This window comes from Geotrypetes seraphini, chromosome 16 (assembly GCF_902459505.1).
Source record: "Geotrypetes seraphini chromosome 16, aGeoSer1.1, whole genome shotgun sequence".
NCBI classification, from domain to species: Eukaryota; Metazoa; Chordata; class Amphibia; order Gymnophiona; family Dermophiidae; genus Geotrypetes; species Geotrypetes seraphini.
Genome location: NC_047099.1, coordinates 5,760,034 through 5,785,583, shown reverse-complemented (window position 1 = coordinate 5,785,583; position 25,550 = coordinate 5,760,034). Strand labels below are relative to the sequence as shown.

Sequence of the window (25,550 nt, the reverse complement as noted above, 5' to 3'; positions counted from 1 at the left end):
ATGGTCGAACTTTTTTGAATTTGTAATCTCATCTACCCATCTTTTACGCACTTGGACCTTCTCGTAGGCTGGATATATTTTGTCCTTTCTTTCTGGCTGTGCTATTTTTCTTATGCATTTTTCCAAAAATTATTGATAAACATTTCTCATTTTCTAAAGACGTAATTAATCCATACCTGAGGTTGAAATTTGGCAGGATTATGCAATTGATATAATTCTATCTTGTGGTATAAATAAGTCATCTACCCCTACTTTCGGTACTTTTTTTTGCTCAGCTGTTCAGAAAATGGGGCGGCAGCAGGGACCATCTATTGAATGTCAAATTTACAGCGCTGCTTATACCTTTCAGCTCTATATAAGTGATAAATAATAGTAGTATGGAAAAAGTTAGGAGCTTACCACTGGTTTTTGGCACTTGGGTATCTAAATTAGGTTCCTCAGTCTAGGCAAATGGATGGCAGGCCAAAATTTAAGAGTGTAACTTTTCATTCATTGATTTATTCCATTTTCTATACTGTTCTCCCCAGAGAGCTCAGAATTTATTCAAGTACTGAAGCATTTTTCCCTGTCTGTCCTGGTGGGCTCACAATCTATCTAATACCTGAGGCAATGAGGGATTAAGTGACTTACTTGCCCATGGTCTCAAGGAGAAATGTGGATTTGAACCCACAACCTCAGGGTGCTGAGGCTGTAGCTTTAACCATTGCACCACTCTAGAAATCAAAATGTAGTAAAAGTGAGCCAAGTCTAGGACAATGAAGCCATTGTGACATCACTGATGAGGTTGGCTCTTAGGCATTGGTGGAATGAGGCATTATGATGTCACAATCCCAGCTCTGGTTATCAGAGGCTGAAACTTTTCACACTATTTATTTATTCAATTTTCTATACTGTTCTCCCAGGAAGCTCAGAACAGTTTATATGAATTTATTCAGGTACTCAAGCATTTTTTCCTGTGTGTCCCAGTGGGCTCACAATCTATCTAATGTACCTGGGAAATGGGGGGGAATTAAGTGATATGCCCAGAGTCACAAGGAGCAGTGTAGGGTTTGAACCCATAACCTGAGGATCCTTAGGTCCTCTTTTACTAGGCTGCAGTAGAGGTTTCTACCGCAGCCCGGGGCACTAAAACTCTCTGACACTCTTAGGAATTCTATGAGCGTTGGAGCAGTGTCAGAGTATTTAGCGCTCTGGGCCTCGGTAAAAGCTTCTACCATGGCTTAGCAAAAGGGGGAAGGGGGGGTTAGAGCTCCTTGTACTAAGGCACGCTAAAGGATTTAGTGTGTGCAAACGATTAGTATGTGCTAAGAAGTCCATTTTATTCCTATGAGCTTCTTAGCATTTAAGGAGCCCTGAGGTACCTAAATTTAGGGGTTCAACTGTGAAATCTATATGTTTTTCATTCCTACCAGACTCTGGCTATGCTCAACCACTTAGACAGCAGTTAAAAAATAAAACTGTCTTTCTGTATGCCAATCCATGTTTCCAAGTTTATTTAAAATTTGATAATCTGCTAATCAGATTTTTAAGTGGCGTACAAAAATCTAAAATAGGGTGAGACATAAAATAAGACACAGTCAAATAGGAAAGGAAGACAATTTGAGGTGATACATGAGGAGGGGGGTCCATCTGTTCTAATAAAGATTTAATGGGAAAAAAATTACAAGTTGAAGGCATCTTTAAACAGGAATGCTTTTAGTCTAGATTTTAATCGATCTAATGACAATGTGTGCTCAAGGGAGTGTTCCCAGGTTAGTAGAGGCATTTCTGATGTGTAATTTTTCATTTTCAGAGCTATACATGTTTTGGCCAAATAATGAATGTCCCTGCAAAAAAAGAAGCAGACTCAGATTTCTGTGAGGGCTTTTTCCTTGGACAGTTTTTAAAGGGAAATTATGCTCATTCTTTACTTTTTGGAAATTAAGGCAAAATTTTCAGTTTTGAAAACTTGTCCCTTAATGTATGCCTGGAATAAACTACCTGAGTTTGTTCGCCATGCCCCTTCCCTTGTTTAGAAGCAGATTGAAATCCCACCTTTTTGATAAGGTCTTCAGTCCATAACCGTACTCCCCAATGCCCACCAACCCAGCTAGCAGATTAACCATTACTCTTAACCGTATCCATGACATCCTGTTTGTTTCTCTTGTCTGTTTAGATTGTAAGCTCCTTCGAGCAGAGACTGTCTCTTTCGTGACTCTCTACAGTGTTGTGTATGTCTGGTAGCGCTATAGAAAGAATTAATAGTTGTAGTAATGTCTCACATTAGCAGATAGCTGATATTTCAAAATAATGTTTTTGATAGCTACTGGTAAAACACAGCCTGCTCTTGGTATTTCATTTTCTCTGTGCAGTAAAGAGAAAAAGAAACCCCTTGCAAAGTAGCCAAGCGATTGATGCGTTAACATTGCTTGGCTAGGCAAAAAAACCAACAGGGGTTTTAGCTATTGGAAAAAACTGACTGGTCTAGACCAGTGTTTCTCAACCTTTTCAAAACCAAGTAGCCCCTAAGCGTAACAAATACCAGCTGAGTACCTTTGCCCAAGCTCCACCCCAGACCCGCCCAAACTCCGCCCCTGACTCCACTCCCTAATAATACACTTCTCCCTCGGTATTCACGGGGGTTGGGTGCAGAGCCGACCCCGAAGTGTGAAAAATCGTGAATAAGTTTTCAGCCGGCTCTGACCCACCCCTGCCTCATTCCGGACCTTCCCTCCTCCCTCCCGGCATCCCAGACCTTACCTGATGGTCTAGTGGGCTTTCGGGGCAGGAGCGATCTTTCTACGCTCCTGCCCCATGCAGATCACTCATAGCAAATGGCTGCCGTGAGTTCCCGTAGTCTTTCGAGACTACAACGGAAACTCATGGCAGCCATTTTCTATGAGTGATCTGCACAGGGCAGGAGCGTAGGAAGATCGTTCCTGCCCCGAAAGCCCGCTAGACCACTAGGTAAGGTCTGGGATGCTGAGAGGGAGGCGGAGAAGGTCTGGAATTAGCTTCTTCTTTTTTTTTTAATAAAAAATTGTGAATAACCGAATCCGCAGATACTGAAACCGCGGATTCGGAGGGAGAATTGTAGTACTAATTGTAATGCCATTTCTTCTATTTATTTTTATAAACAACCAATCTCAGCCAAGGTCTTGGTTTCTTCAATTTATTTTTAATATATAAACAATACTGTATAACCTTATTAACAATACAGAATGGTAACCACAAAATTAAACTACATATCAAAAACAGTTATGTTTCACTCCCATAAAGTAAACTGTTTGGCCTCTTGTCAGCTGGTGTGTTCTTACTGATCATAGTGACTAGTCATTCCTTTTTTCATTTTCCCAGAGAAATAAAAGATAACTTGGTCGGTCACTATGGGCAAATTCTCTATGACTGTAGGCCCACGTTTGTTCTTACAGTTTTAATGGGAGACTTGGGCTTGTTTGGATGAAATAAGCATTTTGAATCTTGGTTTAGTAGAGAGGTGTCTCTTTAACAAAGAAGGCTTCATTGAATGGTTAGATAATGTTTCACCACATATCACGCACAGAGGTAATGGAGGAATGCTCTGGTTTGACGCAAATCCATATGATATATTTCATCACATTTTCTCAGTTTTGGTGGCTTTGACACATTTAATTGTTCATGATCACAGCTTTTTATTGTTCTGGATGAAGATGGCTCATCTGACCCTTCAAGTTGCACATTGCTCCAAGAGCCTTCTCCAGAAGCAGAGGAACTTTCTTTTAGCACAAAATGATCCATTGAAACTTCTTATTAAAAAAGGGGGGAGGGGGAATTCTAATTTAAACTTTTCATACAACATTAGAAACATAAAAAGTACTTGTACTGATTAGTCACTATGGGCAATTCTCTCACCCCCCTCCCCCTTCCAGTGGTCTGGCATATCCCCTCCCTTCTGACCCCCCTCCCAGTCCAAAATTTCTCCCTTTCTCATCCCCCGGATCATGTGCAGCTTCCCTAATCGGCTCTACTCTTCCTCCTCCAGTCTGTGTCCATGCTGCCGACGTCACCTCTGAGGCGTTCCGCCTCATTGGCTGTACTTGAGGAGGAGGGTGGAGCTTTCAGGGAGAGGGTGGGTCCATTTAAAATTGCTGCCGCTGAGAAGCCCTGGCCTTTTCGGGCTCCCATCCAGGCGGTTTGTACTCTGCTGCTCCTCCAGACAGCTCCTGCTTTTTTGCTCCAGCCAGTTCTCGCTTTGGTGTTCCAGCTTTCCAGCCAGTTCCAGCATTGCTGCTCCAGCCAGTTCCTGATTTGGGGATCCTGCTTTGCGGTTCCAGCCACTACCTGCTTTGCTTGGCAGTTTCAGCAGTTCCAGTGTTGCGGTTACAGCCAGTAGTGGTAATTACTGTATCACTTGCATCATGCCTTGAAAGAGCTCCAAAAATCAACGACAGAAGAAGCAGCTTACTCCAGTTACTCAACATCAAAAAACAGCTGAGTTGCAGCACCTGCCGGTAGCCACTCCACAGCGATCCACTACTAGGCAGAAACGACAGCCTGAGAGGTACATCGACTCTGCAGACCTCCCCTTGTCCAAGTTGGCTTGGCATCACAGAGAAGAAAACGGTGAGGTGTCCAGTCATTCAGGTGGCATCCAGAATTTCTCCTTGCTTTCTGAGCCTTGTGGAGGGCGAGCAGAACAGCCTTGCGCGACCTCCTCCAGATTTGAGCGACAAGAGCGACAAGGGGCTCCCCATGGATGTGCTCGGTCCTCCTGAGCTTCTGGGCCAGTCTGGGAGTTGAGTGCCCCACCCCGTGGGTCAGACACGATGGTCTTGGCTGCTGGCGAGTCATAAGTTGGCTTCCAGGAGCAGTCAGCAGCACATGAGGCAGATATAAGAATCGAACACAGTGAGCCCAGGTTAGATTCCAGGGAGAACAGTTGCACAAATCTGCATAGCAGGGCCAGCTTGAGGTCATCTGACAGCCACCAACCCACTGTCCATTCTCATCGCCGCAGTAGATCCACGTCACGCAGGAGGTGAAGAAACTACAGTCCAAGAAACTACAGTCCTGCAGACAGAGGTCACCGCAGACAGTGGGCTGAAAGAAGATCTGTTTCCTGGTCACCCGGCTGATCAGTCCCTCCCCATCAGAGATCTGTGCCCTGTCACAGCTGGAGGGATTCTAGAGGGCGTTATGAATGGCGCAGGTAGTGTTTTGGTCAGACAATGCTGCGGTAGTAGAATCCATCAACATACAGACCACTCATTGTCCTAGAATGGCAGAGCTCTGGAGTCTGGGAATGGAGCAGACATACCCTTGATCGCCGGCTCATTAGCTCCGACCACAGGGCAGTCATATCGGACAGCAATTCAGCACATCTCTGAGCATCTCACCAGTCTCAGGTGGAAAGCGGGACCCATGAGTGAGCAGCTTATTGCATAATTCATCACAGACAAATTTAACAGGGGCATCTCTAGAGCAAAAGTATCCTCTTAACTAGCGGGGTTCTCATTCTCCGCTAAGCTCGCTGGCTGGGTTAACCCGTGTGCCGCCTCCTTGGTAAAAATGCTATTGAAGGGTTGGACCAGGCATGTCCCAGCTCCACCAGATGCCCATTAGTCACGACATGTGACAGCTCTGGGATGCTTTAGAGGCCATATGTACATCTGCTTATGAGACTGCCTTCTTCAGAACGGCCTTCTCTCTTGCATTTTTCGCTGCTCTGCGCATTGGAGTGCTGACAGTATTATCGAGCAGGCATCCTACTGGCGGGCTGCAAATGGAGGATGTCTCCTTCCATGGTGACACAGTAAGCATACGCATTTCCAGATCAAAGACCGATCAGAGTGACAAGGGACAATGCATCACCCTACATCGCGTTCCAAGTCTTCTGACTTGCCCTGTTACCAACTTGGAGAACTACTTGGAGTCTCGCCCAAAAGGGGGTCTTATGCTGCTGAGCCATCAGAACCTGAGTCCGCTTTCCAAAAATCAATTTGCGGCAGTGCTATGCTTGGCATTAGCAAAAGCGAGGCAGAATCTAGGGCACTTTTGGACTCACTCCTTCCACATTGGTGCTGCCACTTCTGCCTTTCTCCAGGGCTTCCCTGCTTCCACAATTCAGCATCTGGGACGCTGGAGGTCCTTGGCATACCGCAGATATATCAGGCCATAACAGATGTTGGGTCTCCCTCTCACCCACTAAGCTGTAGTTCATCTCTTCCAGGAACTCCCATGAAGAAGGACGTAATATGGATTATCCCAGGACAAGCAGGCAGCATATTCTTAACGTATGGGTGACGTCACCGACAGAGCCCCGGTACGGACATTTTTCACTAGAAAGTTCTAGTTGGCCGCGACGCATGTGGTTTCAACGGCCGTTGAAAACTTCCTTTTTGCCTTCCCGCTCGCGTTATTTTCTTGTTTTTTCTCTTTTTCCCTTCGGGTTTCTTTTCCGTTCTAAATTGTAAAAAAAAAAAAACACAAAACAACAACTTTGTTTTTTTCTTTATTTTTCAGGCCGGCCCCGGCGGGGCCTGTTGCCATCATACAAGCCTCCGGCTTTGATTTTGCGGAGGCCGTGTTTCCCTTCATGCCCCCTCAACTGGGCTTTAAGAAGTGCCAGCGGTGTGCACGCCCGATCTCTCTCACTGACCCACACAATTGGTGCCTACAGTGTTTGGGTCCAGAGCATCGGGCTGACACCTGCACCCGCTGTGCCACTCTTAAGAAACGCACCTTAAAAAATCGGCAGATCCAGCAGAACATCCTTTTCGGTACCGGATCTGCTATGGAACCTGCAGCGACGTCGACGGTACCGCAAAAGACGGCACCGAGCACTTCGACACCGCCCGATCCTTCCTCGGGGTCGCTGGCACCAGGTAAGCCGGCTAAGAAGCCTTCCACCTCCCTTGAGCGCCCACCTGCCACAGTGGTGACGCCGGTCCTCCGATCATTCTGGGACACTCCGATCATCCCTGGACATTACCGAGATGAAATGGGAAACCTTTCATACACTGAAAGATTGGAGAAACTGGGGCTCTTTTCCCTGGAGAAGCGGAGACTTAGAGGGGATATGATAGAGACTTACAAGGTCATGAAGGGCATAGAGAAAGTGGTGAGGGACAGATTCTTCAAACTTTCGAAAACTACAGGAATGAAAGGGCATTCGGAAAAATTAGAAGGGGACAGATTCAGAACCAATGCCAGGAAGTTCTTCTTCACCCAACGGGTGGTGGACACCTGGAATGCGCTTCCAGAGGGCGTGATAGGACAGGTATTAGAGTTCAAGAAGGGATTGGACAATTTTCTGAAGGAAAAGGGGATAGAAGGGTTTAGATAGAGGGTTACTATACAGGTCCTGGACCTGATGGGCCGCCGCATGAGCGGACTGCTGTGAGTGATGGACCTCTGGTCTGACCCAGCAGAGGCATTGCTTATGTTCTTATGATGGCACCCACCTCTCGGATGTTGCCACGCATCAGCTAATCAACGTCTATCAAGAAGCCTTGGCGTCCCACTTCAAAGAGAAGGGGAGAAAATTAGGAAGGGAACCTGAGGCAGTTGGGCCTCAGGTTGTGGCGGAGGCACCCGAGCAAGAACATTGGGACAAAAAGACATGTGAATGGACTCAAAAGGAGGAGTTTAGCAGTCCTCTGGGAAAATGTCTGCCTCGCTGGCATCCATGGCGGGTGGGCAGAGAATTGTGGTCTCACTGGTAGAAAGGTATGGCAGGCCACAAGGGTTGAAGGAAATGCTCCCTCGCTGGATTTCATGGCAGGAAGCAATATGTCAGGAGTAAGGCTCGGGTGCTTCCAAGGGTTTATTTACATGGGTGTTATAATAAAGTTGTGGCCTTTTATTCCCAAAATGTTGTTGTTGTCAATTTGTTATGAAGTGGTGTAGGGGAAGCCAGTATGTATGCCGCTTGCCTATGTTACTGCAGGGGTTAGCTCTGGGTGTGATGGCAGCAGCAGGTTGCACCTGACCACAGGAAGTGAGAAAATGCACGCTTACAGGTCCTGCCTCTTCCACTAAACCCAAAGTAGGGGTACCCAGTGAGTGCTCAATGATTCAAGGGGGTATACCTCTGCAACTTCTCTGACTTGCTTTGGAGAGGTGAGAAGAGGGGAGGGAGCATATGAATTCTGGAGAACAGGTCGGGGATTAGAGCCATATGTAGGGAAAGAAAGGAAAGGGGAATGTTTTCTGCTAAAAATTCAGAGTTTCATCAAATTACTGGCCATGATATCGCCAGTTCAAAGATTCTGCCAGACCCAGGCTGCTTTTAATTAAAAGCATTATGTTTTATGTTTTTATTTATTTGTATCTCTCTTTTCCCAAGACGGGTCACAACAAAATACATACACAGTCCAAACACATACATAACAATGATCTCAATAATCACAACAAAATGGGATTAGATGATTTCCTGAAGGAATAGGGGATTGAAGGGTATAGTTAGAGAGTTACCATACAGGATATTAAAGGATTAAGGAATAGAATGTAAGATCACTTACAGGTCATGGACCTGGGGGGGTCCGCCGCGGGAGCGGACTGCTGGGCATGATGGACCCATGGTCTGACTCGGCAGAAGCCATGCTTATGTTCTTATGTTTATATCAAGCATAGTAAAATCTCAAACATGGTGTCCAGCGCCTACACAGGAAACATACAATTCAGCTCCCATATTTCATCTTGCAGAAAAGATGTCTTTTTAACAATTTTTTTAAACTACTTAAACTTGATAGTGGAAAGCCGGTGGACATAATATACTTGGACTTCCAGAAAGCGTTCGACAAAGTTCCACACGAAAGACTTCTCAGGAAACTACAAAGCCATGGCATAGAGGGAGATATACAAAGATGGATAGGCAAATGGCTGGATAACAGGAAGCAGAGAGTGGGCATTAATGGGAAGTTCTCCGACTGGGAGATAGTGACTAGTGGTGTACCCCAGGGCTCAGTACTTGGACCGATCCTTTTTAATATTTATATCAATGACTTGGAAAACGGAACATCCAGTGAGATCATCAAGTTTGCAGATGACACAAAACTCTGCCGGGCAATCAGATCGCAGGAGGATAGTGAGGAACTCCAGAGCGATTTGTGTCGGTTAGAAAAATGGGCGGAGAAATGGCAGATGAAGTTCAACGTGGAGAAATGCAAGGTAATGCATTTAGGCAGTAAGAATAAGGAATACGAGTACAGAATGTCAGGTGCAAGTCTGGGAAAAAGTGTACAAGAAAGGGATCTGGGTGTACTGATAGATAGGACCCTGAAGCCGTCAGCACAATGCGCGGCAGCGGCAAAGAAGGCAAATAGAATGTTGGGCATGATAAAGAAAGGAATCTCGAGTAGATCGGAGAAAGTTATAATGCCGCTTTATAGGGCAATGGTCAGACCCCACTTGGAATACTGCGTCCAACATTGGTCTCCCTACCTAAAGAAGGATATAAAACTGCTGGAGAGGGTGCAGAGACGAGCAACCAAACTAGTGAAGGGTATGGAGAAACTGGTATATGAGGATCGACTTAAAACACTGGGATTGTTCTCCCTTGAGAAAAGGAGACTGCGTGGGGATATGATCGAGACCTTCAAAATACTGAAAGGAATCGACAAAATAGAGCAGAGAAGATTATTTACATTGTCCAATTTGACACGGACAAGAGGACATGAAATGAAGCTAAGGGGGGACAAGTTCAGGACTAATGTCAGAAAGTTCTGCTTCACACAGAGAGTGGTTGGCATCTGGAATACTCTCCCAGGGGAGATTATTGCAGAATCGACAGTCCTAGGCTTCAAAAGCAAACTAGATGCATATCTCCTTGAGAGAGGCATATAAAGTATGGTTGGCTATAAAATAAACCAGGTGTATACCTGACAGGGCCTCCGCGTGTGCGGATCGCCGGACTTGATGGACCGAAGGTCTGATCCGGAGATGGCGCTTCTTATGTTCTTATGTTGTCTGTTGCCCTATGTATTGAGGAAGATTATTCCACTCTTGGGGACCTATGCAAGAAAACATGCTGACTCAGCTGTTTCACTGTCGGAACATATAAATCAGCTTGAGTCACTGAACTTAACAACCTTACTCTGGCACCAGGCGTTTTACCCTTGTCAGAAGTTGGCCATTCTCAGATGGGGGGGATTTGACAGGGGTTTGGGCTCTGGGCATGTACCTGGTTTACCTATGCATTTATCCTGCCCTGACTAATAAGGTGCATTATTTCTAAATATTGGGTTGTGATAGGGCATAACTGAGATGTGGTATGTTAGTTCTGTAGTATGTGGTATGGTCTCATGGTTCTGCCCAGTTAAATCCCATCGGCTGGCTCTGCTGCTCTTATTCAGCAGCGGCTTCACTGGACAGTGCCGCTGAATGCCAGCTGTGGTCAGTGTGACACTAATTAACGTTGGGACATTCTGGGGGCAGAGTTACGGTGGAACAGGGGCTTCATCTGGTTGGCAGCGCTGCACAGAGTCACAAAGAAGTAGAAGAAATACAGTCCCTGCTCGAAAGAGCTTACAATCTAAACAGACAAGACAGACAAACAGGATGACATGGATACAGTTAAGGGGAGTGGTTAATCAACTGGTTGGGTTGGAAGGCAGAGGGGAGTGCAGGACAATCAAGCCATTGTGATATCGCTGATGAGGTTGGCTCTTATTGTTGGAATGAGGCATTATGACATCACAATCTCAGCTCTGCTTCCCAAAGACAGAAACTACTGCTATGAATTATTTCTATAGTGCTACCAGATGCACGCAGAACTGTACAGAGTCACAAAGAAGAAAACAGTCCTTGCTCCAAAGAGCTTACAATCTAAACAGACAAGACAGACAAACAGGATGTCATGGATACAGTTAAGGGGAGCGGTTAATCAACTGGTTGGGTTGGAAGGCAGAGGAGTAGGGTTAAGGATTGAAGACTATATCAAAAAGGTGGGTTTCCAGTCTGCTTTTAAACAAGGGAAGGTAACTAGGTAAGTGACAGAATGAAGGTAGCTCAACCTTTTTTGCTGTTCTCGCTTTGTCCACTTAATTACCAGGCACCAGTCTGAATACTGGTTGGCACCCAGCACATGAACTGGATATTCTGCACCATTGTGTGTCCAAATTAAGCCCAGCATTGAACATCCAGGCCTGCAGTTGACAGGGAGGGGTAGTTTCCAGATGCACCGCCCCTCTGAAAAACCTTATATGGGTGGCCAAAAGTCCAACTGGATTTGGCTGCCCGAGGTAGATTATCTCTTGCTTTTATCCTGGTGGAAGGCAGCGAAGCTTCTGATAGTGTGAAATTTATGCATGGGACCTGTGTATCTGTGGATTTGTCTCTCTTTACATTCTCTAACGTAAAACATTTTTTCATGCCAGTGTCATTGGCCTTTCTCTCGTTGCTACTCTCCTTTTTTCTCCACATACATCCCCGCCCCTTACCAGGGATAGTATGCAGTGCATGGGAAGGGGGGATTGGATGAGGGGGTGGGGGAGCGGAGGGTACCACCTAGTAGGAGGGAAAGGCTGGCAGAGGATGTCTGATCTCCTAGGTAACCAGCCCCAGGGATATCATTGGCTATTGGCTACCATGGAAACAGGCCTTGGCTCCCATGCCTCAGGGTCTGCCACCACAGACGGGCAAGAGGAGGAATGTAGAAGTTACATGCACATGTCTGTGCTTTTACACGCATGTACATACCTGTCTAAAGCCTGTTTAGCAATTAGAAAAGGATTTTTATAAAAACTACATGACTGCATGTGTAAAAAGTGCAAGCACAGAAAGTATAAGAACATAAGAATAGCCTTACTGGGTCAGACCAATGGTCCATCAAGCCCAGTAGCCCGTTCTCACGGTTGCCAATCCAAGTCACTAGTACCTGGTCAAAACCCAAGGAGTAGCAATATTCCATTCTACCGATCCAGGGCAAGCAGTGACTTCCCCCATGTCTTTCTCAATAACAGACTATGGACTTTTCCTCCAGGAAATTGTCCAAACCTTTCTTAAAACCAGCTATGCTATCCGCTCTTACCACATCCTCTGGCAACGTGTTCCAGAGCTTAACTATTCTCTGAGTGAAAAAATATTTCCTCCTTTTGGTTTTAAAAGTATTTCCCTATAACTTCATCGAGCGTCCCCGAGTCTTTGTACTTATTGACGGAGTGAAAAATTGATCCACTTGTACCCGTTCTACCCCACTCAGGATTTTGTAGACCTCAGCCGTCTCTTTTCCAAGCTGAAGAACCCTAACCTTTGTAGTCTTTCCTCATACGAGAGGAGTTCCATCCTCTTATCATCTTGGTCGCTCTTCTTTGAACCTTTTCTAGCGCCACTATATCTTTCTTGAGATAAGGAGCCCAGAATTGAATGCAAACTCCAGATGAGGTCGCACCATGGAGCGATACAGGGACATTACAACATTCTTAGTCTTGTTAACCATCCCTTTTTTAATAATTCCTAGAACATAAGAACATAAGCAATGCCTCCGCTGGGTCAGACTCGAGGTCCATCGTGCCCAGCAGTCCGTACACGCATCGACCCAACAGGCCCCTAGCATCCTGTTTGCTTTTTTGGCTGCCGCCACACATTGGGCAGAAGGTTTCATCGTATTGTCTACGATGCCACCCAGATCCTTTTCTGGGCGCTAATCCCTAGCATCCAGTAACTGTGATTCAGGTTATTCTTCCCAATGTGCATCACTTTGCATTGGTCCACATTAAATTTCATCTGCCACTTGGACACCGAAATTTCCTAAGGTCTGCCTGCAATTTTAACAACTGAACAGTTTAGTGTCATCTGCAGATTTAATCACCTCACTCGTCGTTCCAATTTCCAGATCATTTATAAATAAGTTAAATAGCTCCGGTCCCAGTACAGACTCCTGCGGCACTCCATTGTTTACTCTCCTCCATTGAGAAAAATGACCATTTAAGCCTACCCTCTGTTTTCTTAGATAACTTATATTGAGGAGTGGATAGTGTGTATGCTCTTGAGTGTGTGGGGAGGACTTTCCTTTAATTAATGGAGTTCCTTTTCATTTTTGTTTTTTAAGATATTTTTTTAACAGTTCTACACCACTTTGTTTCTGAAAAGTAAGGCAGGATATCAGTGGCTTAGTAAGGGGAATGCGGACCGCCCCGGGCACCAAGTCGGTGGGGGCGCTGGCACCTCTCTGCCCCGCCCTGCGCACCATGCCACACTCGCACCTTCCCTCTCCCCACCCCATACCTCTGTATTATTTTTGCTAGTGCGAGCAACTTTTGCCTGTTGCTCCTGCCAGCCTGGTTCCCCTCTGCCGGGTCACAGGGCCAGGAAGTGATTTATTTATTTAACAAATTTCTCAACCACCTATTATTAGGCGGCTTACAAATAACATTCATAATATAACTAAAAACATACAAAAATCAAAATCTATACAGTCAATATACATTTCAAATCATTCAGTAAGAACAATTTATCTACAGCGATCTATTATATATGTTAGAGGGAATCCAACACTGGCGTGAGGAGCATGCTTGCAGAAGCCATGTGCGCTGGCAAAGATTAAGAGGTACAAGGGGAAGGGGGAGGGAGAGCGCAAGTGTGGAATGGGGGGGGGCGGGAAGGAGTGGGGACATGAAGAGGAGGGCGCAGGGGGGGGGCGCGCCACCGCCCCAGGCACCTTCTACCCTTACTACGCCATTGTGGGATATCAAATTTAATAAAACATAGGCATTCCGGAGTGGGGGATTAGTTCACTGTGCAACATTTTGGGGCATGAATTGTATTTGGGGTCATTGAATTCAAAACTGACCTTAATTTTTCGGTATAACCCTCTGATTTGTGGCAAAAAAGCATTACAATGAAAAAAATAACATTTTCACCATATTTTCTAATGCTTGGAGTTAATGTTATAACAATCGCTGAAATATCAAAATAGTTTGCCTTAAATTAGATTTTTAAGCTAAAGTATTAATTTTAAATTATGATGTAATAATGTGCTATATAATTACTTTATATTATGGGTTAGGAGGCGGAGCTGGAATATGCAATTCTCTGTAGGCCTATTGCATCATCAGCAATTTTCAAATTTCATCAGCACAGTTGAGATTAAATCATCGATTTGGTATCGGGTTTTGCTTGTTAGTTAAATCGGCGTAATGTGTTACATTATGACTTCTCATGCTACAAATATTTGCAATTTGATCAAAAACTATACATGATAGGAGAAAACTGAGGCTATTTTCATACACAGGATGTCAAATTCTATAAAGTAAACCTCATTTTCTTCTTGCCCCAGAAAAAAAGTTAAAATTTGTTGTGCAGTGAAACAGCAGCTGAGTTGCAATCTATTACCTTGTCCTATAAACTAAGAATGTAAATGCAGACAGTGTGGCATATGTGTGCTATTATAAAAGCACATGGGTGCCTTCACTGCCTCTATAGATTATGAGTCTTTTGAACTTGCTATAAAATTACTCCTTCATTTGTATATTTCCAAGTGTGGTGCGTGTGTGACACACATTTTCACTTTATACAGAGAGAGAAAGCATGTTTCCATAAAATAACGAGGACATGTGGCCCCACCCTGTTACGCCTCCAACCCTGCCCCTTTTTGCCCCCAGCCTCACTCCCGCATGAAGCTCATCTCTTCTTCCCCGAATTCGGTGTTGCGTCTGGAGGGTCTCTGAACGCTGCGTCGATGTGACACGATGTCATCGTGTTGCATCCGTACATGCTTGGAGGCCCTCCAGATGTGGCCCCGAGCCCAGGGCTTTCCAAAACCCGGACAAACTGTCAGGAAATCCATCTGGAAAGCCATCTGGGCACCCAGACAGTCCTCTAAAAAGAGAACATATCTAGGTTTTCCCGGACATCTGGTATCCCTTCGTGAAGCATATATGTTTAAACTTATGTGTGTCTCTGTGTACACACTACATATGTGTTTGTGCCTTTTTTTGACTATACAGAGGAGGAAGATTTTCTTCTTGCAACCTCACTCACAGATAAAAAGGAAAAAAAATCTTCCTCTCTTTTAATTACAATGGGTCCTGCATTTGACATGCCACCTTTCTATGATGTAACCAAAACGGTTTGCATATCATATACAAGTACTTTATCTGTCCCTAGTGAGAAATCCTTCCTGCCCTCCATGGATCACCAGGACAGAACCTTCCTCCCCTCACTCATGAGTCAAAAACTTTCCTCACTCACTCACTTAGGAAAATAGAAAAACCTTTCTGCTCTCACTCATAGGTCACCAGGAAAAAAAACTTTCCTCCCCTTCATAACTATTAGAAAGGAGAAAAAACTTCCTGCCTTCTCTCAGGAAAGTTATCAGACAATCTCCCGCTCACTCATGATCCTTAGGAAGAATCATTGGTATTTCTCCTGTATTGTAGGACTGCAGATGCTCGGCTAAAGGCAGAGGCAGCGTTGCTGGCTGCAGAAAAGGCTACAGAGGCTTTTCGCTTGGCAAAAATCATATCCCAGGACCTGGAGCCAATCATGGATGATCCAGGTAAGATACAACGATGCTGAGCTGGTGTAAGAATCGGGCCAGAGACTTGCAAAGAATGAGATACGCCTCTTACCACACACCCTCAGTTTGGTTTTGAGATGTGTGGGACATGAAGGGAGAACTGTGCACCAACCATGGCAACTAGCAAAGGGGCCAAAACTAGAAAGAGATGGCAGAAATGCAAAGGATGGAGATAAGAGCAGGGGCAATAACCAAAGATACAGGAACTGCTGAGGAGGAAAGGCAGGGGCAATAACAAGAGAGTCAGGAACTGCTGAGGGGAGAGATGGTTGTGTGTGTGTGTGTGGAGGGGGGGGGGGGTTCTAGACACCTTTGGAAAGTGATGTTCTTTTCCCATTTTCCACTGCCATGTTTTTTCATTTACACATTTTTCCAGCCTCTGAAGGCTGGTGATAGCTGTCTCAGCTTTTCTTCTCCCAAATGCTTTCTCCCAACTCATCCTTTCTCTTTGAGGCTGGAAACTCCCTCCTCACCTCACTTTAGCCATTTGCTGCCTTGATCAAGGGGTTCCCTGGCTCTTTCTTGCAGAATGGACAAGGCTCAATTTCTGTGTCTTTAGTTTTCTCACATTAATAGGAAGTGATTTCTCAGCTCCAGAGGGTTAAGAAGTTGGAGAATGAAACAGAAGCACCAGGAACATGATTTCACACCACCTGCATTACCATCAGTCACTTGGATCCCTGCAACTCACTGAGCAACTCTTTAATTCTTATCATTTCCTTTTTCCCCTCCCCTCCCCTATTCTTATTTCAGGTATTCTCCCCCTTCAGGACTGTGAGGATACTGACCCCGAGGCCCTGGAAGTGGCCTCTTCAGGAGGCTGTGACAGCCCTGGCATCTGTGAGAATGGCATCACCCCCTCAGACATAACACCAGATCCCAGCTTCCCCAACACACCACTACAGCATTGGAGGGGTGCCCCCGGGCCCCGCCGTTGTTGGGGACCTGTAGAGAATGGTGGTGACATCAACGAGGAGCTGACAGGCTGTCCTGACTTCTCTGACCATGAGGAGTGGCCATCACGAAAGGAACGGGGAAGCCCGTTCTTAATCGAGAATAAACATGTGAACGGACTGGTATACAGCTGCTGCCCGGCACCCAGGGTCATGGGTTACAGGCAGGGCCAGGCCCCTTACCCACATTTTGAGGAAGGACTGTGGGAGCAAGATGAGGAAAACCTCAACAACTACGAGTTGGAGGTGTGCCCAGCCGGCCTGGGGGGTAATGGGGCGATGCTGGCAAATGGAGAATCTCCACGGCTCTGTCGGGATGTTGTCAAGAGTCCATGGAACCCAGAGGAAGAGGAGGGGGGAGGGCCGGTGATCTTTTACAACTGCCAAGAGAGCAAACAGCTGGGCCCTGGTGGTATCACAGGCCAGGGGCCAGAGCGGCCATGCACTCCAGGATGCCTGGCGGTCATGGGCTCGGAGCTGGAGTCCCCTGAGCCCTGGATTGATGACCAAGTTCGAATCCCACAGGGCGTCTGCCAAGGACCAACGGGAATGCAAGGCTGGGGGGCTGGTGAGGCAGCTCCCCCCAAATCCAGTATGCAATGGGTAAGGTGAAAGGTGGCCATAGCAACTTGATAGTTATTCTCAGAACACATGCTACCATATCATTAGAAAAGGAAAGGGGATGGGATTTGATATGCCACCTTTCTGTGGAGACTGTGTCTGTAGACCAATGATTCCTCAATCTGTTCTGGGGAAACCCTGCCAGTCAAGTCATCAGGATATACTCAATGAATATGCATGAGAGAGATTTGCATGTCAAGGAGGCAATATGTGCACATTAGGAATATAAGAACACCCTTACTGGATCAAACCAGTGCTCCATCAAGCCTAGTAGCACGTTCTAATGGTGGTCAATCCAGGACCTTAGTACCTGGTCAAAACCCAAGGAGTAGCAACATTCCATGCTACCGATCCAGAGCAAGCAGTGGCTTCCCCCATGTCTTTCTCAATAACAGACTATGGTCTTTTCCTCCAGGAACTTGTCCAAATCTTTCTTAAAACCAGCTACACTATCCACCGTTACCGCAACCTCTGGCAATGTGTTCCAGAGCTTAACTATTCTCTGAGTGAAAAAAATTTCCTCCTATTGGTTTTAAAAGTATTTCCCTGTAACTTCGAGTGTCCCCTAGACTTTGTAATTTTTGACAGAGTGAAAAATCGATTCACTTGTACCCGTTCTACTCCAGTCAGGATTTTGCATATTTCAATCATATCTTCACTGAGCCATCTCTTTTCCAAGCTGAAGAGCCCTAACCGTTTTAGTCATTCTGGGTATCCTGAAAACCTGACTGGCTAGGGTTCCCCCAAGACAGGTTTGGGAATTGCTGCTGTAGAGGGTGGAAGGCTCAGAGCATCTGTTTTACTCTCTAGATCTGACTTTGCTTCACTCCATCTTTTTTCTCATGGTTTCTGTTGTCCCTTTGTGTGTCTGTTCTTTCCTCTTTGTCTCTCACTGGCATCCTGTCACCAAACTAGCATTGATCAGCTAGATACATGGAAAGGAACTATGAGGGTGGGAACCAAAATAGCATCAGGATAGAAGGAGGGAGAATTAGGCACAAATGGAAGCATGCAGGCACACACACACACACACAGAAATGGGAAGAGACAGGCATGGATATGTCGGGAGAGACGAGGCAGGTGGAGCTTGAAAACTGAGCAACGGGATTGGCTGCATCTATTCTGACCTCCTAGCAACAGCATCCTCTTGGGCCCCCCTCCCTCCTTGCAGCATCCTGCAGCAGTCCGTCGGTAGGTCTCATGTCTTGTCTGCAGCGGGGAATGCTGGGAGGCAGCAGAGCCCATCCCACACTGGGTCCATGGCAAGAGAACAGGCCATAAATAACCCAGAAAAATTTATAAATTACTAATGAGAACAGGAGTGTGCATGAGAGAGAGAGTGGGGGGGGGGGGGGGAGGCAAGGGGAGAGAGAAATAGAGAGGAGGGGGAAAAGGCAAGGGGAGAGTGCAAAGGCTCTATGAATAGGGAGAACATGGGATAAAGGAAAGGTGAGAGTGAGATATAGAGAGAGCGTTAAGGGTGGGGAGGGAGTGGAAGAGAATGAGAGTCAAGGAGCAACAGTAGGGAAAGAGGGAAGGGGAAACAGGACATGAGAAGCAGAGAGTGTGAGAGAGGTAGCAAAAAGTCCAAATAAGCATGACCGTGAGAAGTGACCTAGAGAAAGCCACGCAGCAGTAGGAGTAAATTATTACCAGGAATTGCTAAAACCCCAGGAGACAGCACACCTTACTGTTTTCCAGTCTTTTCCATGTGCAGTAGAAGAGCTGCAGCTTCTGGGGAAGAAATCAAGTCAATTTCTAGACCCCAAAAGCATCCTCTCAGTCTGCAGCACAGAGCCTAGGAGATCCGGCCCCATGTCTAAATGTAGACTGAGGATTAGGGAACTTAATTCTTCCAGCGAGCGGGTAGCTAGGAGCTGGAAGAGTGAATCAGTGGTTGAGGCTCACAGGGAGCTGGGATTTTGGTCTACTGGACATACAGTGAGTTTATGACAATGGAGGGACTGGAAGGAGTGAAGGAAAACTGGCTGATCATTTCTCTCTCTTTTTCCCACAGGAGGCCAGTCCGCTGGTGGTGGCTCTGGTGTTTCTCATTGATATTTCCCTGGCATACCTGTTCTCCTACTTTCTGACTTAATGTAAGGCAGCCCTGCCCCTCCCGTATATCTGGTTTCTAATTCTATTCTCTCTCTAACCTCTCTTTGTATGTCCCTCTGGCTCTTTTTCTCCAGAATGTTTACATTAGAAGGGCTCTTTTAATAGGAGATTGAATCTCCAGAATGTGAAATAAATAAACAAAACAGAAACAAATATTCTCCCCACCTTGTCACACTTTTGCCATGAGATTTTATGTTAGGTGACTAGGCACAGGGCGGAGAATAGCAGTGCCTCCCAGGTACCAGCAGGGGGCCTCTCATCAATCCATGCATGATTATGGATTGCTAGAGATGTGAGAGATGTTAAGTGACTTCTGTGATGGTTTCAACATAGCCTCAGCATGCAGTAGGCAGTCTGTAAGTGAGAGTAGCCTGTAATTGAGTGTGAGCCCTGAGCACGGTGAGGTAAGTAGCTTGTTAATGAGTGCGAGCCCTGAGCATGCAGTAAAAAGTTTACAAGTGAGAGTAGGGCCTGAGCGTGAGGTAAGTAAGCTGGGGTGAGTCCTGAACTCGTCGTGGAAAAGTCTGTGAGAACGGGGCCTGAGTAGAAAGTAAGTAGCCTGTAACTTGAGTATGAGTCCTGAGCATGCAGTGAAAAGGTTGGCCTGAGTGCAAGGTAAGTCGCCTGTGGTGAACTCTGAGCATGTAGTTGAAAAGTTTGCAAGTGAGGTGAGCTGTCTGCAGCAGGGACTGATGCTTTAGCATGTGGTAAGCAGTTTGCATTTATATGCATAAATATTTGTTTTTTTTCCCCACCCCTGGCTTTTGTTTCCTGGTTTTAGCATTCTTCGGCATGTATACAACTTTCCTCTCTGGGGGGAAGTAACAGCATTAGTGTATATACCTGTCTGTGCCACCTGCTTGTACCTGACGCATAGGGAAGGCAGTGTCAGGAGGCGTGGGGAAGCACACTGACTGGAAACCTCTGTGAAAACGTATGCTGCCCACCCTCCACCTGCACTTCTCACAGATACAAAAGGCGAAACAGGACACCCATTACCTGCCAAGTGATCATCAGAATCGCTTCTCTCCACCCAAGCCTCCAAAGACCCAGAAAACCTCCAGCAAAAGGAGAAGGGTTTGTCACATACTATTGAAATATGGGCAATTATATACCCACATCCATCCAAGACAGAACACTTCTAATAAATCAAAAATTCCAAAGTTTCAAACCATAAGGGGCATTGGCTCATCACTGATCCATATTTCTGTGTCTTGCAGTTCTGCATTCTATCTTCTCCTTTCTTCCCCTTTTCTCTCCTCTTTTCCCCCTTCCCTCTCTTTTGTGTTTTTTTCCTTTTATTTATTTTATAGAATTTCTTTTAAAGGTTAACATGACCAAGTGGAACAGAAAGGCAGGATAAAAGTGTATGTGTGGTGGGGGGGGGGGGGGAAGGAGATATGACCCCTCTCAGGATACTTGCATGTAAGCATGGAAACACGCACATCTGAGGAAACCATGATGCAAATCTGCCTAAACACATAAGATACTAAACAGGTCTCACAGGAAAGAGGAGGACTTAAGAACCGCAACCTGGCACATCTTTCTTTCATCCCACTTTCTGCTGCAACAAGCTCAACTGCCTTCCAAAGGACACCCCCCCCTAAAAACACCTGCAAAAATCAACAGAAAAAGAAGGGAAAGAAATGTATAGACACAGCAACCCTTCCTCCCAGTATTCTGCTTGCTGGAATGGACTGTGTCTCACGGAGTGACAATAATGACTTGGGAAGCCATCTGTCAGGGGTTGTATGAATGGAAGAGAGTGGGTACTGCTTGGGTTCACTGCTCCCCTTCCTCATCCCATTGCCATCAAGGGTAGGGAGGTGAATGATGAGATGAAGCTGTCACAGGAGATAATATGGATTATATGTGTGTGTGCGTGTGCATCCCTGTATATGTGTATAAACACACGCACACAAGATAATGTGTGTTACTGAAACACTAATCCCTACTGCCAAAGGCATTGATAATTCATTTTAATGTCACCAAGTAGATCCGGGTCGTTTGGGTGTGAATGGTCCTGGTTTTATCCCCTTTGCTTGAAGAAATTGGGCCTTTGCTCAGTTTTGTACATGGAGGGAAGAGGAGAGGTCAAAATTTCTAAAGATGCACAGTTGTGTACAATTCGGGGTAGGTAGTGCAGAGAAAACAGGTTCTAGAGGGATATAAGGTGTGCAATGTGCACGGAGCTGTCACCTGGCTCCACCGCATAGGGAATAGGGGCTGATTCAGTCTGGTCTTTCCCTCTACATACTTGGAATTTATAATTTTGCTTTTCTTTGGCAATTAGGATAAAAGTGGGATTGGGCACGGGGAGGTGCAGAGACAAGAACAAACCTGGACTTAGGAAAGGTTCAAGATTTCCAAAGGTGCACAGGAAGCGACCTGAGTTTTGTAAATCCCCCTGTCCAGAGCTGCCAAGTTATCCTGTTTCAGGAGGAAGACTTTTTTGGCCAGTCCTGGTTTTGAATTTGCATCCCCAAAGCAATGAGGTTCTTGCGGTACCTGATTCTACCCATTGAAATCAGTGCTGCAGAATCTATAATGCACGGGTTCTTAGCCAGGGGTGCAGGAGGAGTTATATAGGGTGCAGAGAAGGGTCTTGAAATCTAAGGCAATTTATGAAACTTTCTAGATAGAGAGAAGACCATTATTAGAACAGTTATTGGTAGCAGAAGTGTGTACTTTGTAATTTTAACAACATGTTAGCAATTAGCACTGTTAGTGGCTAACAGTGACAGTAACTGGCAGTAGTCACTAGTGGATGTGAGGGTTTCATTGATCAGTTAAAGGGGCACAGGAACCCAAAAAGGTTATGAACCCCTGCTACGATGCATCACATGGTGATGTTAGAAACCCAGGACTGTCCTGAAATCTGTCTCTTGGAACTCTGTATATCACACTTGATGCCTTAAGTAGGGTGCTGAGTCAGATGCTTAACTCCTGGCTGTGGGAATGTATCAGGCATCTGTGTTTACATGTCTGATCACTGCGCTGCGTGCCTTTGCAAATGAAACAAATCTCCCAGTAAAGCTCAATGCGACCACTGGCTGAGCTATGGCGTCCTCTGGTGGCTGTCATATGCATTGGAGTCCTTTATATATCCAACTTTCAACTCTTTTTTTGGCCAAGGAAATCTTAATAATTAATCAAAACAGGTTCCCCTGTGATATCATTATATAGCGGGAAAATAATTAAAAGAAGGAGTGGGGAAGTATAAAACAAGGAAGGTAGGGAGAGAAACAGAAACGAGGGGATGGGGAGAGAGAGGATACAATGGGAGATGCTAGATTTGCGTGTGCGTCTCCACTTCCCTCTTTGGGTGAACTCTGGTGCTGTCCCATTCGCATCTTGTGCATGACCTGGAATCTCCTCTCAGCCATTAAAAGGAGAGGAATTCACTTTATAGTCATTTTCATTTTTGGAATGTCTCCATGTAGCATTTTGCAAATCTTTCCATATAAAAGGGGGTTTCCCCCCTAATTTCCAATTCTCCTTTTCCTTTATTTATACTTTTATTAAGTATTGTTTTGTTTTCAGAAGATCTGATTCTGTGACTTGTAAAAATAACAATAAAAAATGTGTATATTAATTGTTTCTTTTGGAGGGGAGGTAAGAGTTTGTGGCTATATGTGGGTAGGGGGAGACTGTGTGTCCGTTTAAAAATAAAGGGAGATGGGGGGCACAGGAAGACTGAGACGACTGGAAGAGACCACAGGAGCAAGGAAGAGGAAAAAGGGGGCTTTGAATTCCTGGCTTTATCATTGCTGGTGGTGCAAGGCACTTTATCTCCCTCAAAGCTGCCAAATCACCTTGTTTTGGCAGTGTGAACAGCCCTGGTTTTGTATTTAAATACCGAAACAATTTTAACCTCACTCCCCCCCCCCCCCCTTTTACTATGAGCATTGGAGCATTTAACACTCTAGGCCACAGTAAAAACCTCTACTGTCCTTGATTTTACCCATTGAAAGCAGAACTGCAGATCGGATAATGTCAGAGATCCAGGATTGATCCAGGATCTCCTGGAATTGGTTAACTGGATGACTCTGCTTTCTGTACCTCTGTAATTAAGCACTGATAATTAATTTCCAAACTTTCTGCTTTATAAATGTGGCTTTATGGCTGATTTTGAAGTTTCCTTTTAAAGGTTTTCACATCCTTGTACACTTTTCATATTCTGCTGTCTAAAAAATATGATTCACGGAGGGGCATAATAAAAAAAACATCTAAGTCCCTTTTTGGCCTAAGGCTTTAAGTGCCCAAAGTAGGCAGCTGGGAAATGTCAATTCTCAAAATAAAAGTCCAAAATGTGTTTTTTTTTTTGAGAATAGCCTTCCTGTACGTTCAGGTGTTTTATCACCCAGACCGCCACTACTTGTTTAAACCCTATTCTCGAAAAAAGATTGCCCAATTCTCAAATGCCCAAAACATAGGTATGGGAGGGACCAGTCTCTCGCCTAAAAGGACGATTCTCTAATCGGCATCTGTCATAAGCGCCGGTTAGAGAATTGTGGAACCATCCCCCACCCCACAACGATTGCGGCAGGAGAGATCCCCAACCTCTCCTGCTGTGGACCTCCCCCATCGAATGATCACAGCAAGAGAGATGCCAAATCTCTCCTGCAGACACCCATCTTGACCCCCCCAAAATGATTACTGGAGGTGGGATGCCCAGTCCCTCCTGTCCGGTGCGTGCCGTAATCTCCAGTATTTCTCCAGGAGGAGAGATACCTAATCTCTCCTACCGGACCTCCCCCACGAAAGTTCGCCGGTAGGAGGGATGCCCAGTCCCTTCTGCTGGATACCCTCTACCCCCAAAAGGTAGCTTACCCGGACTCCCCAAGGCCATTCCCACCTGGAACTCCCCCCCCCCCCTGTTGGAGAACTATCGGGTGTCACAGCGAGTGCTGAGCAGGAGGGACTGGGCATCCCTCCTGCTGTGATCATTTGGGGGGGGGGGGGGTCATGGCAGGTTCGGGCAGGAGAGATTGGGCATCTCTCCTGCCAGCAAAAGTTGCGGGGGGGGGGGGTTGCGACAGTTCGGGCACGAGGGATTTGGCATCCTTCCTGCTGTAATCATTGCGGGGGGGAGGGAAGGGTTGCCTGGGCCACTGAACTAATCACAGCAGCCGCAATCAGCTCAGCGGCCTGTTCCAGAACTTATACCTGTTTTGACTTAGTCTAAGTCAAAACGTATAAGTTCCATCCAGGCAACCTGTTAAACTTTTTGATTATGGCTGCCGGATGTCTAAGTCTAGGTTGGCCCACCTCCCGCCCTACCCACTCCACCAAAAAAAACCCTTTTTGCTTTGGGCGCATAGAGGCAGTGAAAAGGCCTAAGCTGGTTTTAGATACTTCTAAAACCCTGTTCTATTAGCGGTACGTGGACAATTTGTCTTTTTGATCATCCAAGTGTCGATTTAGGCAGGTTTTTAGACGTATTTTAGTTTTGATTATGTACCTCATAATGTATTACAGAAGTATATTTCATTGATCTATACAACATAATTTAACACATTGTGAGAGAACATATATAGAAATATTGAAGAAGTAATATTCAAAACCACTTAGATCACTCCAGTCTATCCTAACCATCCTGTCACTGGAGCTTCCATCAAAGCCCTCACCGGCCCATCCAAAACCGAACCGCCATATCCGAGACACAGACTGTGCAAGATTGCCCAGAACTGTCCTTAGTTTGTTGTATTCCATTCATTTTCTAATTAGAAAATCCTCTGTGTACATACCACATTTTTTGAATTCTGTCACTGTTTTCATCCACCACCTCGGGAGGGCATTCCAGGCATCCACCACCCTCTCTGTACAAAATAATTTCCTAGACTTATTATAAGGAAAATTTTTTCACGGAGAGCGTGGTGGATGCTTGGAATGCCCTCCTGATAGAGGTGGTGGTGATGGAATCCCCCCAAAATGTGGAACGAACACAAGATCTCTAATTAGAAAATGAATGGAATACAACCAACTAAGGACAGTACAGGGCAATCTTGAACAGTCTGTATCTCGTATATGGCGGTTCGGTTTTGGATGGGCGGGGGAGGGCTTTGATGGAAGCTCCAGTGACAGGATGGTTAGGATAGGCTGGAGTGATCTAAGTGGTTTTGAATATTACTTCTTCAATATTTCTGCATATGTTCTCTCATAATGTATGTGTTAAATTATGTGAGCTTTGACAGCAAATCCAGTAGTGAGAACCTAAAGACGGTACTGGGTGGACTTCTATGGTCTATGGCCCAGAAATAAAGAAAAAGACAATCCTAAATTTATAATGCTTGCAATTATTGAGCAGACCATTCAGGTCTTTATCTGCTCTCATTTATTATGTATAACACCCGCTGTCCTGATATGTGCTACTGACC

At 45.6% G+C, this 25,550-nt stretch overlaps 1 protein-coding gene across 2 annotated transcripts in view; it reads left to right on the top strand.

Annotated features, from left to right (window-relative positions):
- The window catches only part of JPH4 (junctophilin 4), a 33,987-nt gene extending 11,324 nt beyond the window's left edge, over positions 1–22,663 (top strand). Inside the window, exons 4-7 of one of the 2 annotated variants that reach the window (XM_033925616.1) lie at positions 15,339–15,457; positions 16,232–17,034; positions 19,070–19,151; positions 19,952–20,018. In XM_033925616.1, the coding sequence (XP_033781507.1) occupies positions 15,339–15,457; positions 16,232–17,034; positions 19,070–19,150 (1,003 nt within the window). In that variant the 3' untranslated portion in view covers position 19,151; positions 19,952–20,018. Of the gene's footprint in view, positions 1–15,338; positions 15,458–16,231; positions 17,035–19,069; positions 19,152–19,951 lie in introns of both variants that reach the window. The other variant, XM_033925615.1, reaches the window with a different exon arrangement.
- Positions 22,664–25,550: the final 2,887 nt, after the last annotated feature.